A 13,878-nucleotide genomic window follows, 5' to 3' on the forward strand; every position below is an offset into this window, starting at 1 on the left:
TGATGTTGTGTTTGTTGTTGTTTGTTTTGTTTTTGTTTAAATGTGTTTAATTGGAAAATTTAATAAATTGTCTTTTTTAAAAAAATGCACCTGATATTACAGTAACTATATTTGTGGATCGAACCGCACACAGCAGCAGAAAACCAACCCCCCTTCCAAATCAATGGAATTTAACAGGGTCACTGGAGTGGCCAAACTAATCTAGAGGAAATCCCTATTTGATATCAAATATGCGCTTACTTGCTTATAATTATAGACTACTCTTCAGAGTAGTGAACAGAGTATAAAACAATGAAACAATGAATTAATCATCGTCGAACCAAGACAAGAAATCAGCAGTGAGTGTTTGAATTCCCCTGCCCACTTACAGACCTATTCCCAAACTGCGATGTGAAAATATGTGCTTAAGCTTCCATCTAAAAAAAAAAAGTCAGGAAAAGAGGGAGTTCCACAAATGGGGGGCTGCAACAAAGAAGACCTTCTCTTGCTTCACCCTGTAACAGGCCAACCCTGCTGTTGGGACCGCACAAAGGGAGATATGGGAAGAGGCACTCCATCGGGTAATGATTATCTCTGTTTTCCCGCAATAACATCCCCATCATCATAAACACTGCTTCCTTTGTTTGCTCTCAGGGCCCCCCAGTTATGCTTGGTAGGGTCTTTCTGGATTTCAATCCCTCCCTCTGCTGTGAGGCACAGGGCAGCCCAGGCTGGACTCTAGACCCCAGAGAGCTAAACATTTAACAGGCAGGGGGCAAAGGTGAGCCTCCCAGGATGTTCCGCGCAGAAGTGGTGGATTTCTCCAAGTGAGTTGCCTGCCATTCCCGCAATGGAGGGTCTGTGGTGCTATCTCTTCTACCTCTACGGGGTCCTTGTGGACGCTCTCTCCTTGTGTGAGGGTCCCACGAAGCTGCATGCCAGCGAGCTGAACCGCGATCAGGTAGTTGAAGCCGATGGAGGGCAGCTGGGGTTGACGGGTAGAATCCTTGAAGCATTTGGGGGGTTGGGAGACAAAATGCACATTCCATCACAGTGGAATCTTGGTTCTCGAATGCCTTGGTACTCGAACATTTCGGTTCCCGAACGCTGAAAACCCGGAAGTGTTAATGTTCCGGTTTTCAAACGTTTTCCAGAAGCTGAAGGTCTGGTGCAGCTGTCAGCTATTGTTTCTGGGGCTCCTACGCCAATCGGAAGCTGCACTTTGGTTTTCGAATGTTTCAGGAGTTGAATGGACTTCTGGAATGGATTACGTTTGAGAACCAAGGTACCACTGTAGCAATTGCATTTTTTTTTTAACAATGAAAGCAAAGTGTACAAATGAAAATTAAGAACCTGAGGGAAAGCACGCTAGAACAGATAAAAGATACATCTAGTCAAGGGATGGGGAAACTGTGGCCTTCCGGATGCTGTTCCGACTTCCAACTCCCATCAGCCCCAGCCAGCAAGGCCAATGGTGAGGGATGATGGGAGCTGTAGTCCAGCTACATCTGGAGAGGCACGCAGGATCCCGCTCCCTGATCTAGTCTGTGCTTTCTTGTTTCTCATTGGTGCCACCTGGAAAGCACGCAAGCAGGGCACAACTCCTGCCCCTCAGGGAAACCCAGAGGAGGTTAATGAGAGGTGGATTTAAGGGAGTGCAACAGCTTTGGTCGTGCTGGTGTCGTGGAGCCTCAGGGGAACACAACTATTGTGTAGGATGGAAGGCAAGAGGCAGGGTGTGTGTGTGTGTGGTGAATTTAGGCATTGCTGCTGAAAGTTGAGACCTGCCACTGGGTTCAGGGATCTCACAAGAGGTGAAAAAGGGGAGAAAGTCTCATTGTGCAAGCAGACCTCTGTACACACATACATCTGTACACACATACATCAATGAGTGTCATGTTTAATTCCACCCCCTGTCCTTCTGCTTTTTTATTATTTTAATCAGGTTTTTTGGGGGGGGGCTTTGGGGGTTTGTTTGCAAAGTGGGTATTTCCTGCATTTATGATTTACTGTATAGCCAACTATTACTCAGAGTAGACCCATTGAAATTAATGTGCCTAAGTTAGGCATAGCCATTAATTTTAATTACAGGTAGGTAGCCATGTTGGTCTGCCGTAGTCAAAACAAAATTTAAAATTTAAAAAATTAAATTAAAAAAAATCCTTCCGGTAGTACCTTGGAGACCAACTACAGGTGAAACTCGGAAAATTAGAATATTGTCGAAAAGTGCATTTATTTCAGTAATGCAACTTATTATTTTTTATTATTATTTTAATTTTTACAGGTGCTTTCTTTTGGAAATTCCACAGTAATAAAACAAATAGTTACAATAATACAAAAATAAACATCGCTATTACATTTCATTAATTACATTCCATTTATAACTGACCCGCCTAACGACAAATAATTACAATTACAACAAATAAAGGCTTGACATATCTTGCTTTGCATGTCATGCATCTATCTCATATATTGGTTTCACCTTTTAAGTTACATTACTGAAATAAATGCACTTTCCGACGATATTCTAATTTCCCGAGTTTCACCTGTAAGTTTGTCATTGGTATGAGCTTCCGTGTGCATGCAGATATCTGAGATTTGTCCAGACGGAATTTCCGAAAATCGGTAAATGTTCAGGAAGAACCCAGCGTATGACAACCCATGTCAGAAGTGTTGATTTTTTTTTTTGCCAAATTTCCTGTTAAGAAATTAGCTTAAAATGTCATTGGAGGGAAGCTCAACAACTTTTGTGTCCAGATTTTCACTTTTTGAAATATGGCAACCCTATTTTAATGGCTCTCCTCTGAGTAGGACTAACCGTGGCCATGACCCTTTGTAGGTGGGGGTTCTTAGCATCACCATTTTCTCCTTCTGTGAAATGGGTATTTTGTGGTGCCCGTTATACATTATCAGGTTTCGAAATGTGCCCTGGGCCCAAGAAGGTTGGGAACACCTTGCGAAAGAGCCGCCAAAGTTAAAAGACACCCTTTTTGCATGTAACATGCAGTTTGCATTTTGGCATCCGAGGCGAACCACAAAATGTGCCCCCACCCGCAGCCAGGGAAGAAGGTCTACATCCAGGAACTAGGGATAAATTAATTTCTACTTTGGGAACAAGGGGGAAGTAAAGATCTACACTGAAAACAAAGTGTGGGAATCAAATCAACCTTATCCGATGGTTGAAGTGAGAATGAAAGGTCATGTCACTGCAGAAGAAGCAGGTGACCCATTCCTTGGAGGCTGTATCTGCTGCCCCTGTGGATCCTGCCGCCTGAGGCGGCTGCCTCGCCTTGCCTCATGGGTGTGCCAGCCCTGCTTGGTCCCCAGGCGTGACTCAAGTTCTCCCCTTTGCAGTATATCGGCAGGTGGTTCTTCATCGCAGCCGCTGCGGCATCACCTTCCTCACTGGCGACGTTTGCCAGCACTGACAGCAGCCTCTTCAAGATGACACAAAGCAGCAGCCCAGAGCGGTTGCAACTGGAGGCTGCCATCCGACTGTGAGTTCCTTTTTCCTTTGGCCAAAGCACACTCCCTTCCCAGGGAACCAAGACTGAGCAAAGGCTCTCTAAGGCCGGTGTGGGGAAATAACAAAGAAGAGTGTTTCTCGAGCATGTGCAGAGCACAGGACTCAGGATGTTTCAGCAAGGCAAAAGATCCAAATGGCATTCTCTACGTAGGACTCCCCACCTGCTCTGTGGGTACCTTCAGGGGAGGGGGAGTTCGGAGATTTGGTAGGAGAGGATCCCCCAGGCTGGTAGTGTTGTAGAAAAAATTGGGGTTGGTTTTCACAACTCTCCATAAAGGATTCAGTGTCCCCTAAGTCCATTATCAGTCAGAGAGAAATGGATGGAAGCAGGAACCAGTCTGAGCAAGGAAGATATTTATTTTTCTGTTGCAAAAGTGTCCCATCCCCCCCCATTTTGCAAAAGAGGCAAGGGCCCAGAATAACGGTAAGATGTGCAAGAACTTTTTAAGGCTTTAGAAATTGCCCAACCCCTTATCCAAAGACCACCCAAAAGCGTCACACAAACATCACAGAAAGAGGTGGGTCTACTACAGAAATTTGAGTGTGTAGCTCATCTCCTGTCTGTCAAGGTACCTGATAATGTTTGCTGGCTGTTGTTTCCTGGCTTAGTCAGGGCCATTCCTCCCAAATGGTAAACACCTACTGATACACAACAGATTCTCTTTTGACAGGTCTGCTTTGCCTTTAACAAATAATCGCCAGACCGATTTGCAGGATCTGCAAGTGAAAGAAAATATTGGGAAAGGTTTTCCAAGATGAGAGGAAATGGCTTCGGGATGGCTGAAATGAACTCCAATGAAGTGTAATTTTCTCAGGGGATATTTCCTAAATTTTGAAGGGCAACAGATTGGTTTTCTGTGGAGTGTGTTTCCCCAATTTGTGTGCACCCTATTTTTTTTAAATAACAGTAGACACCCCCAGTCCTTGCAGAAAAATACTGGGAGGAGGTCACACCAACAAATGCCAAGTCCATCTACTGGTGCTTACAATGGCAGAACCAGCACCAGGAGTTGGCATCATTGGGCATTTGCCAAGGCCCCACTGCTACTGTGGAGATGCCTGGCCTTGCTGTTGTTGGCTCATCGCCTGTCTTTTCTGGACATGCATCTCCCATTTGATTTCTGCTCTCCAAATCACTCTTTTTTTCAAGGAAAAATCTAGATTGGTACTTTGCCAAAGATGCATGTAGTAGCTATGAGAGATCCTTGTTTTTAATTGAGTGTATTGTTATGTCAGCTGGAGTGATATTGAAAAATATGCAGGATTTAAAAATAAATTAAGAGGTAACATGTTAAGAGGTCCCGTCCCCCCGAGGCCTCTCAGTTGTCTCTGACTGCCTCCCTGCCTTACCAAACCTACCTCAAAGAATCCATTACATTTGGCTGTTTAGCCATCCATCCATCCATTCATCTTTTCTCTTTCTTTCTTTCTTTCTTTCTTTCTTTCTTTCTTTCTTTCTTTCTTTCTTTCTTTCTTTCTTTCTTTCTTTTTCTTTCTCTCTCTCTCTCTCTCTCTCTCAGGAAGACAGGCCAATGTGTTCCCAGATCATGGATTTACTTACTTAAGGAGCAGAGTGCTGATCTGGCTACAGAAGGTAAGGCAGAGCTTCCTTTTCTAATGGCTCTTTTGATAAGCCCACTCTCAAAGCTGAGCTCAGAACAGGACTGGCCCTATCAGCAGGCAGACGGAGGAGCCTTGCGGGCAGGGAGAAGCAGCAGCAAGGTGTTTAGGGGGCAGGACTGCGAGTGTCATGTGGCCTGCCTACTGCATGCCTCAGGAGCAGCTGAAGACACTGCCCGTGTTGACCTAAGATTAATCTGCAAGTCCAGCCGGCTCCTCTGTTTGGAAATGGGAGGAGAGAATCATCTTGTCCTTCTCCTGCAGCAAAATGTCTCGGGTCAGCCCTAGTTCAGAAAAATATCATGGTATAGCTACTGTTAAAAAGGTAAAGGGACCCCTGACCATTAGGTCCAGTCGTGACCAACTCTGGGGTTGCGGCGCTCATCTCGCATTATTGGCTGAGGGAGCCGGCATACAGCTTCCAGGTCATGTGGCCAGCACGACAAAGCCGCTTCTGGCGAACTAGAGCAGTGCACGGAAACGCTGTTTACCTTCCCACCGGAGCGGTACCTATTTATCTACTTGCACTTTGACGTGCTTTTGAACTGCTAGGTTGGCAGGAGCTGGGACCGAGCAACAGGAGCTCACCTCGTTGCAGGGATTCGAACCGCCAACCTTCTGATTGGCAAGCCCTAGGTTCAGTGGTTTAACCCACAGCGCCACCTGCATCCCTATAGCCAGTGTTAGTAAATGAGGTATGAAAGCTAGGCACTAAACGGCACCTTAAACCTAGGTTATGTGCGCCACAACGGAATGTCTAGGCACACTTTTTTTATAACAAGAATACAAAGCTGAAAATGAGTGAACTGCAGCTCAAATATTCTATTCATTTTTCACATGGTCTAGTCCTTCCCCTGCCCAACCCCCCTAATACAGTGGTACTTCAACTTACGAACGACTCGACAACTGAATTTTTCGACTTACGAATGGGGCAAATGGTCGCATGCTTACGAACTTCTCGACATCCGAACGGAAACCGCGGCGGTTTTAGATAGGGTTTTTTCAACTTACAAATTTTTAGATGGGGTTGCTTCGACTTACGAATTTTCCCTTTTCCAATGCATTCCTATGGGAAATCGCGTTTCCAATGGTGCTTTTCGACTTACAAATTTTTCGACCTATGAAGGTGCCTTCGGAACGGATTAAATTCGTAAGTCGAGGCACCACTGTATTCTTAAGAGGGTCTCTTCTCCAGTCTTCAGAGAGTAGCTGGAAGTGGGGAGGCAGGAAAAGGTCCTCCTTTCCTTCCACTCTGCAGTTTTAATAGGTGAAGAAGTACCGCACCCAGAGCTCAGAAACTGCTAGCACTAATGAAATTCCCCATCACAAAATGCACTTAGAACAATGGGAGTTCGGAACGCTGGGCGTAGCCCAGGCATCCCCAAACTGCGGCCCTCCAGATGTTTTGGCCTACAACTCCCATGATTCCTAGCTAACGGGACCAGTGGTTGGGGAAGATGGGAATTGTAGTCCAAAACATCTGGAGGGCCAAAGTTTGGGGGTGCCTGGTGTAGCCCAATAACATGTTTGAACCCTGAGCCCAAGGTTCTCCGTATTTGTATAGCCCTACTAGGACTGGGGTGGCATTAAATCCTGCTGCCTTTGGCTATGTGCCCCAGTTATCCACAGGGAACTACGGTGCGCAGCCAGACTGACCAGTCCTGCTTCACTGTCTGCATGCTCTGCCTCCCTGCAAAGTGAACTATCTCAATGTGAGTTGGGCTTCCAGGATATTGATGAGAGCCCTCAATTTACCTCTGCATTCAGTTGATTGAATTTGTTTGGTATGTACCTCAACTTGAGCAAATGGCTTATTTTTCTCACCCGCGTTCTGAAGGGGTACAGTCCTGGGAACGCTGCACCATGGAAATATGCGCATCAGCCTGCAGCCTCGGCCTGCAGCTCCCATCTCTCTTGACTTATGGTATTTGCATGTTTTTTCTCTCCAACTCCCCTGCTCCAGGCCGCCCTCACATGAGAACAGAGCTGTTCTCTGGCAAGTGCCCCGACTCCATCATTGTCCAGGAAACAGACCGAGACTACCAGAGGATTCTTCTGTATTGTGAGTCCTTCATCCATAGATGTCTGAACTGGGGAGCTTGGCTGGGTTAGGGTAACAAATCTTGGAATCGAAATGTCCTTGCATCTGAGCTGGCCTTGTCCTCTCTCCCCAGCCCGAGTCCTCCACCCTGCTGAGGGCTGTATTTCTGATTTCAAAGGCAAAGCTTCCTGCCTTGACATGAACGAATTCCTGCTTATACCCAGAACCCAAGGTAGGTATTACTAGTGAACTGGGTGGTGCTCTACATGTTGTTGCAGCTTTTCTGCTTTTAGCATCTCTCAGATGGAGGGTGGCCACCCCAAAAAGAGGACAAAAGAAAACACAGATAGGTTCGCTTATACAGTGGTACCTTGGTTCTCAAACTTAATCCGTTCTGGAAGTCTGTTCCAAAACCATAGCGTTCATAAACCAAGGCATGCTTTCCCATAGAAAGCAATGCAAAATGGATTAATCCGTTCCAGGCTTTAAAAAACAACCCCCCAAAAAACAGCAATTTAACATGAATTTTACTATCTAACAAAAGCATTGATCCATAAAATGAAAGCAATAATAAATGTATTGTAGATGATAAAAATTAAAATTAATTGATAGTCATGGTTTGGGCGGGGGGCTTTTATCCATTTCCGCAGTCACAGAATCAATCAGTAGCTGAACTGGGCTCCACACAGACGCAAAAACAAATTAACCGGAAAAGCCTCAAAAAGAAAAAAACACAAAATAAATAGCAAAAACAAAACATCAGACTTAATCCGTTCCGGAAGTCGGTTTGACTTCCGAAATGTTTGAAAACCAAGGCGCAGCTTCTGATTGGTGCAGGCGCCCTGGAAACAATAGCCAACAACCGCATTGGACGTTCGGCTTCTGGAAAATGTTCGGAAACCGGAACACTTACTTCCGGGTTTTCGGCGTTTGAGAACCAAGGCGTTTGAGTACCAAGGCATTTGAGAACCAAGGTACCACTGAATATGGAAATAATTGTTAGGAACTTGGAAATAATTATTAGGATTTAGATAGCAGTACTGTACAACATGTCTCTCACCATGTCTTTACTGGCACTGTGGGTTAAACCACTGAGCCTAGGGCTTGCCGATCAGAAGGTCAGCGGTTCGAATCCCCATGACGGGGTGAGCTCCCGTTGTTCGGTTCCAGCTCCTGCCCACCTAGCAGTTTGAAAGGACATCAAAGTGCAAGTAGATAAATAGGTACTGCTCTGGCGGGAAGGTAAACGGCGTTTCCATACGCTGCTCTGGTTCACCAGAAGCGGCTTAGTCATGCTGGCCACATGACCCGGAAGCTGTACGCTGGCTCCCTCGGCCAGTAAAGTGAGATGATCGCTGCAATACCAGAGTCGTCCACGACTGGACCTAACGGTCAGGGGTCTCTTTACCTCTTTTTACAACATGTCTCTCACCACGGTGGGGAAGACCACTCAGTCTGTTGCCCAGGTGGTAACAGCCGATGGGTAACTTCAAAGTCCCCTCCCCATGTTTCTTTCTTCTGCACCTCCAAGCTGGATTTGGACTGGAGAGCTCTTCCGATGGAGGACTGTCCTTTGCAACGTAAGGCACCTAGTCAACCTTAGTCAGATGTGACTGCTCCTTTCTACAGAGGCTGTTTCTGATGAAGTGTGCATGCACACGAAAGCTCATACCTATGACAAACTTAGTTGGTCTCTAAGGTGCTACTGGAAGGAATTTTTTTGTTTGTTTGTTTCGACCCCAAAATCAAGATTGTTTACCCCACACTTGCCCTAAGCAAAGCGGTATCTTGACATTATAGCTCAGCTACAACATCTGAGCAACATTTCTTGTCCATGACACACCCGACTATGAAAACAACTTCACATTCCCATCCCTTTTTCTGCCCTGCAGACTCAAAATTCACTTCTGGATTCCAAAGACCAGAGTCACAACAAACTTTGCAAACGTTTGTGTAATAATAATCATTGGCCTTCTCTCATTCTCTCTTTCAGGTGCCTGTGAATTCCAAGCATCTTGACCTCGAACTCCTTGGGTAAGATAAGCCATCCTGTCCCCAACCCAAATATACATATATAACTTCCCTACCACTCTAAAATCACAATCTCCCTATGCTAAGAGTCAAACCTTAGGGTGCTTAATAGTAAAGAAATGTCCCTGATCCTATAGATCAGGGTTGGCTTCTAGCTCACTTTTTTTGGGGGGGGGAATAAATTTTATTAGATTTTATAAAGATGATTATCAAATATATTTTTTGGCCAAACTAATATGTTGATCTAGGTAAAATTAAAATACAGTGGTGCCTCGCTTAACGAATACCCTGCTTAACAAAATTTTCGTTTAACGAAAGGTTTTTTCTAGCGGAGGTTGCCTCGCTAGACGAATTCGTTTCATGAAAAATTCGTCTAGCGAATCACGGTTTCCTATAGGAATGCATTGAAATTCAATTAATGTGTTTCTATGGGCAAAAAAATAATTTAAAAAATTGAATGCATTCCTACGGGATTCGCTAGACGAATTTTTCATTATAAGAAAAGACCTGTGGAATGAATTAAATTCGTCTAGCGAGGCACCACTATATGGATCCAGAGGAAAAGAAGCGAAAAAGAAAGAAAGAACGAGAAAGAGAAGGATTAAACAAGAGAGAGAGAGATAAAATGAATAAATAATGTTAAGAAACTAAACCACTTCTGGTTCTTCATCTGTCAGCTATCTATAAACAATAGGCAGGGGGTTGGACTGGATGGCCCTTGTGGTCTCTTCCAACTCTATGATTCTATGATTCTATGATTCTATGAATATTCAACTAATCTGTTCCAATATAACACTCAGCAGATCTACTTTTTATAAGCCAACATTCTCTTTGGCCTTCAAACCCAAATGTCATTACAGTCGTACCTCGAAAGTTGAACGCCTTGCTACTCAAACGTTTTGGCTCCCAAACGCTGCAAACCCGGAAGTGAGTGTTCCGGTTTGCAAACATTCTTTGGAACCTGAACGTCCAACGCCGGAAGTTCCAATCCGGAAGTCCGTTCGACTTCCAAGGTACGGCTGTATTTCTTTTTCACACAAAAAGTGTGTGAGAGGTTTCCAATCTTTAGTAAATGTTAACGACGGCTTTACTCTGATTAAACGTATCAATTTCGCCATCTCAGCTAAGTCTGATAATTTCAATGACCATTCCTCCATTGTTGGCAACGATGAGTCTTCCCATCTTTATAAATAGAATTTATCTTATCCTACAATATTGATTTAGTATTGATATAGTATTTAGTATTGAGTTAGCATTTAGTATCGAAACATTGTAAAATGCGTGAGTAAAGTGAAATAAATTACCTGCTTAAGGGAGGGGGGAGTCAAAGCTTGACAAAGCCTTCTGCTGTATATCATTTAAAAAATCCTTCCAGCAGCATTTTATTTTTATATTTTTATTTTGTTTCGACTACGTCAGACCAACACGGCTACCTACCTGCTGTATATAATGTAAACTATGTTTGTTGATAAAAGAAATCTGAGAAAAGAATAAACATTTACTGGGGAGGGGAGGAATTTAAAATGGCCTTTGCCTAGCAGCAACCAGCAGCTGAGACTGCCTGCCATTTAAATTCCCCAAAATGACACAGCAAGGGCATTGTGGGAAACCAAAATGGCAGCGTCTCAGAGCACCTCCAAGTTACAGTACTGTACACAACTTGGTCATGCTGAGGGGGCTCCCCAGGGAGCACTTTGACCAAGACCCCATCAAATCTGGAGGCAGCCAAGGGCACCTCAGAAAGAAAGCCATTGGAAACAAGCATGTTTTCTCCTTCTCTGGAGAGCAGGACTTGAACCAATGGCTTCAAGTGACAAGAAAGGAGATTCCGACTAAACATACGGAAAAACCTTTGACAGCAAGAATAGTTCAGCAGTGGAACAGTCTCCCTCAGGAGGTTGTGGACTCTCCTTCCTTGCATATTTTTCCACAGAGGTTGGATGGCCCCCTGCCATGGATGCTTCAGCTGAGATTCCTGCATTGCGGGGGGGGGGGGGTTGGACTAGACCAGTCTTCCTCAAACTTGGCCCTCCAGGTGTTTTTGGCCTACAACTCCCATGATCCCTAGCTAGCAGGACCAGTGGTCAGGGATGATGGGAATTGTAGCCTCAAAACACCTGGAGGGCAGAGTTTGAGGAAGTCTGGACTAGACGACCCTGGGTAGGTGTGTCCCTCCCAGTTCTACAATTCTATAAAACAAAACGTGGTCTTCAACTATGTTTTACGCAGAATAGACCCGTTGGAATTAGGAGACCTGGTTTGCTCACGTTCGTTAATTTGGTGTTGGTGCTGACCTTTAAAGCCTTAAACGGCCTCAGTCCAGAACACCTGAAGGAGTGTCTTCACCTCCATCGCTCGGCCCGGACACTGAGGTTCAGCGCCGAGGGCCTTCTGGCGGTTCCCTCACTGTGAGAAGCCAAGTTACAGGGAACCAGGCAGAGGGCCTTCTTGGTAGTGGCACCCGCCCTGTGGAACGCCCTCCCACCAGATGTCAAAAAGAAAAATAACTACCAGACTTTTAGAGGACATCTGAAGGCAGCCCTGTTTAGGGAAGCTTTTAATCTTTAAGAAATTAGGTAAAGGTAAAGGGTCCAGTCGTGTCCGACTCTGGGGTTGCGGCGCTCATCTCGCTCTATCGGCCGAGGGAGCCAGCGTTTGTCTGCAGACAGCTTCCGGGTCATGTGGCCAGCATGACAAAGCTGCTTCTAGCGAACCAGAGCAGCACACAGAAACTCCGTTTACCTTCCCGCCGGAGCGGTCCCTATTTATCTGCTTGCACTTTGATGTGCTTTCGAACTGCTGGGTGGGCAGGAGCTGGGACCGGACAACAGGAGCTCACCCCGTTGCAGGGATTCGAACCGCCGACCTTCTGATCAGCAAGCCCTAGACACTGTGGTTTAACTCACAGCGCCACCTGGGTCCTCTTAAAAAAATTAGTGTATTCTAATATTTCTGTTGGAAGCCGCCCAGAGTGGCTGGGGAAACCCAGCCAGATGGGCAGGGTATAAATCATAAATTATTATTATTATTTACTGGCACTACTCTTGAGTGGAACTTAGTTCAATGCCACCCAATAGGAAGCTGCCTCATTCGGAGTCAGACAACCGCCCAAGCTAACTCACTGGCTGGCTGTGGCTTTCCAAGGTTTCAGGCAGGAGACAATCCTAGCCCTGGCCTGGGGATGCTGGGGGTTGAACCTGGGACCTTCTGCATGCAGGGCAACTGCACTGAGCTACAGCCCTTCCCCAGCTTGCAGGCAAACGTCTGTGGCTCAGCAATATCAGCCTGCCCCTGGAATGCAGGCTTGCATTGTGCATTCTTCTCCAGGGTGTGTTGTTCTCTGGGTCACAGTCTCAAGCTCATGCAGGAGGGGAAACCAAGAGGGCCTTAGAGAAAGGGCCAGAGCTCAGTCTGTAGAAGTGTGGAAAATTATGAAGAGCACGGGAGCAGAACGGTTCTTCTCCTTCTCTCAATGCTGCCGGAACCTGGGCTCATCCACTGAAGCTGAATCTTGCAAGCTTCAGGCAAAAGAGAGGGCTTTTGCACGAACGGTGCATTTCGCTCCCACAGGAAGTAGTGATGATGAGCAGCGACTGGGGTGGTTGCAAAAGAGGATGAGATGAATTCGTGAAGGATGAAGCAATCGATGGCCACCAGATGAGCCTCAAAACATTTGTGTCTGTACACGTTTAACGCTGTACCATTGTTAGGTTGGAAAAGGCAGAGGAGGGGAGATTTGCATACAAAGCCCAGGAGAAAAAGGATTGTATAACAAACCTCCAGGGCACTCCTGATTTCGCAAGAGACGCCGGGAGTCGCCAAGAGGCAATTTTTGCTTTCTATTCTCTACTTACCAGATCCAGTTCCCCAGTTGCTCACGAAACCAATGAAATACGAAACCTCAGATTCTTCCAGTATCAACCCTCCTCATTCCTTCCTTTCTTGTTTTTACACCAGCTTTGGACCCACTGCGGCAGGACTTAACCGTACACAGAAGTTCGTTTGCCTCACTCACCGGAGGAACGGGTGGTTTTACATGTCCTGTGGTGTTGAATAAAATTCCTTTGAGCCAAAAGTGGACTTCCAGGTCTCTGTGTCTGGCCTTTGGGATTCTCCTCAGAACACACACCTCCTCAAGTGCTTTTGCCTGGCTGGAATGTGTCCCTGAACTGCGGTAATGCCTCTTGCTTGTATGGAGACATGTGCTTGTGTGTGTGTGTGTGTGTGTGTGTGTGTGTGTGTGTGTGTGTATACAGTGGTACCTCGGTAAACACTTCCGGGTCCGCAGTGGTCGGAAACCGAAGTGGTCGCTCCCCGAGGCGGTCGCAAACCGAGGTACCACCGTATATGGATAGAAACCCAACTTTTGTATGGCTGGAATACAGCAAACGGCACCAAACAGTGAAGGATAGCTCAGTTGACAGAGCATGAGACTTAATCTCAGGGTCATGGGTTCGAGCCCCCATGTAGGGCAGGAGGTTGGACTAGATGATCCTTGTGGTTCCTTCCAGCTCTATGATTGTGTGATTAGTCACATCAGTTGCGCCTCCCAGTTTTTTGTCTCTGGCCCCACCCACTACTAGCATGGTCCCTGGAAGTTTCCCAACAAAGGAATTTGGCTGAAAATATGTTCACCCCCGCCGCCCTGCTATAGTATTTTATTGCATACAATTCCATACAA

The 13,878-nt window shown here is 45.9% G+C and overlaps 1 protein-coding gene across 1 annotated transcript; it reads left to right on the forward strand.

Moving 5' to 3' along the window:
- The first annotated feature begins 754 nt into the window (after positions 1-754).
- APOM (apolipoprotein M) lies at positions 755-13,272 on the forward strand. Its single transcript, XM_035107152.3, has 7 exons — positions 755-940; positions 3,334-3,476; positions 5,026-5,099; positions 7,089-7,187; positions 7,300-7,398; positions 9,160-9,200; positions 13,155-13,272. Exons 1-6 carry the CDS (start codon positions 830-832, stop codon positions 9,183-9,185), a joined length of 552 nt encoding a protein of 183 aa, XP_034963043.1. The 5' UTR covers positions 755-829; the 3' UTR covers positions 9,186-9,200; positions 13,155-13,272.
- Positions 13,273-13,878: the final 606 nt, after the last annotated feature.

Source organism: Zootoca vivipara, chromosome 2 (genome assembly GCF_965207765.1).
Source record: "Zootoca vivipara chromosome 2, rZooViv2.hap1.1, whole genome shotgun sequence".
In the NCBI taxonomy this organism is placed as follows: Eukaryota; Metazoa; Chordata; class Lepidosauria; order Squamata; family Lacertidae; genus Zootoca; species Zootoca vivipara.

Excerpts from the sequence above, each read along its gene's own strand:
- APOM (XM_035107152.3), top strand. The coding sequence starts at position 830 with ATGGAGGGTCTGTGGTGCTATCTCTTCTACCTCTACGGGGTCCTTGTG. Across the intron at positions 3,477-5,025 it reads CTGGAGGCTGCCATCCGACT|GAAGACAGGCCAATGTGTTC; the intron begins GTGAGTTCCTTT and ends TCTCTCTCTCAG. Across the intron at positions 7,188-7,299 it reads CCAGAGGATTCTTCTGTATT|CCCGAGTCCTCCACCCTGCT; the intron begins GTGAGTCCTTCA and ends CTCTCTCCCCAG.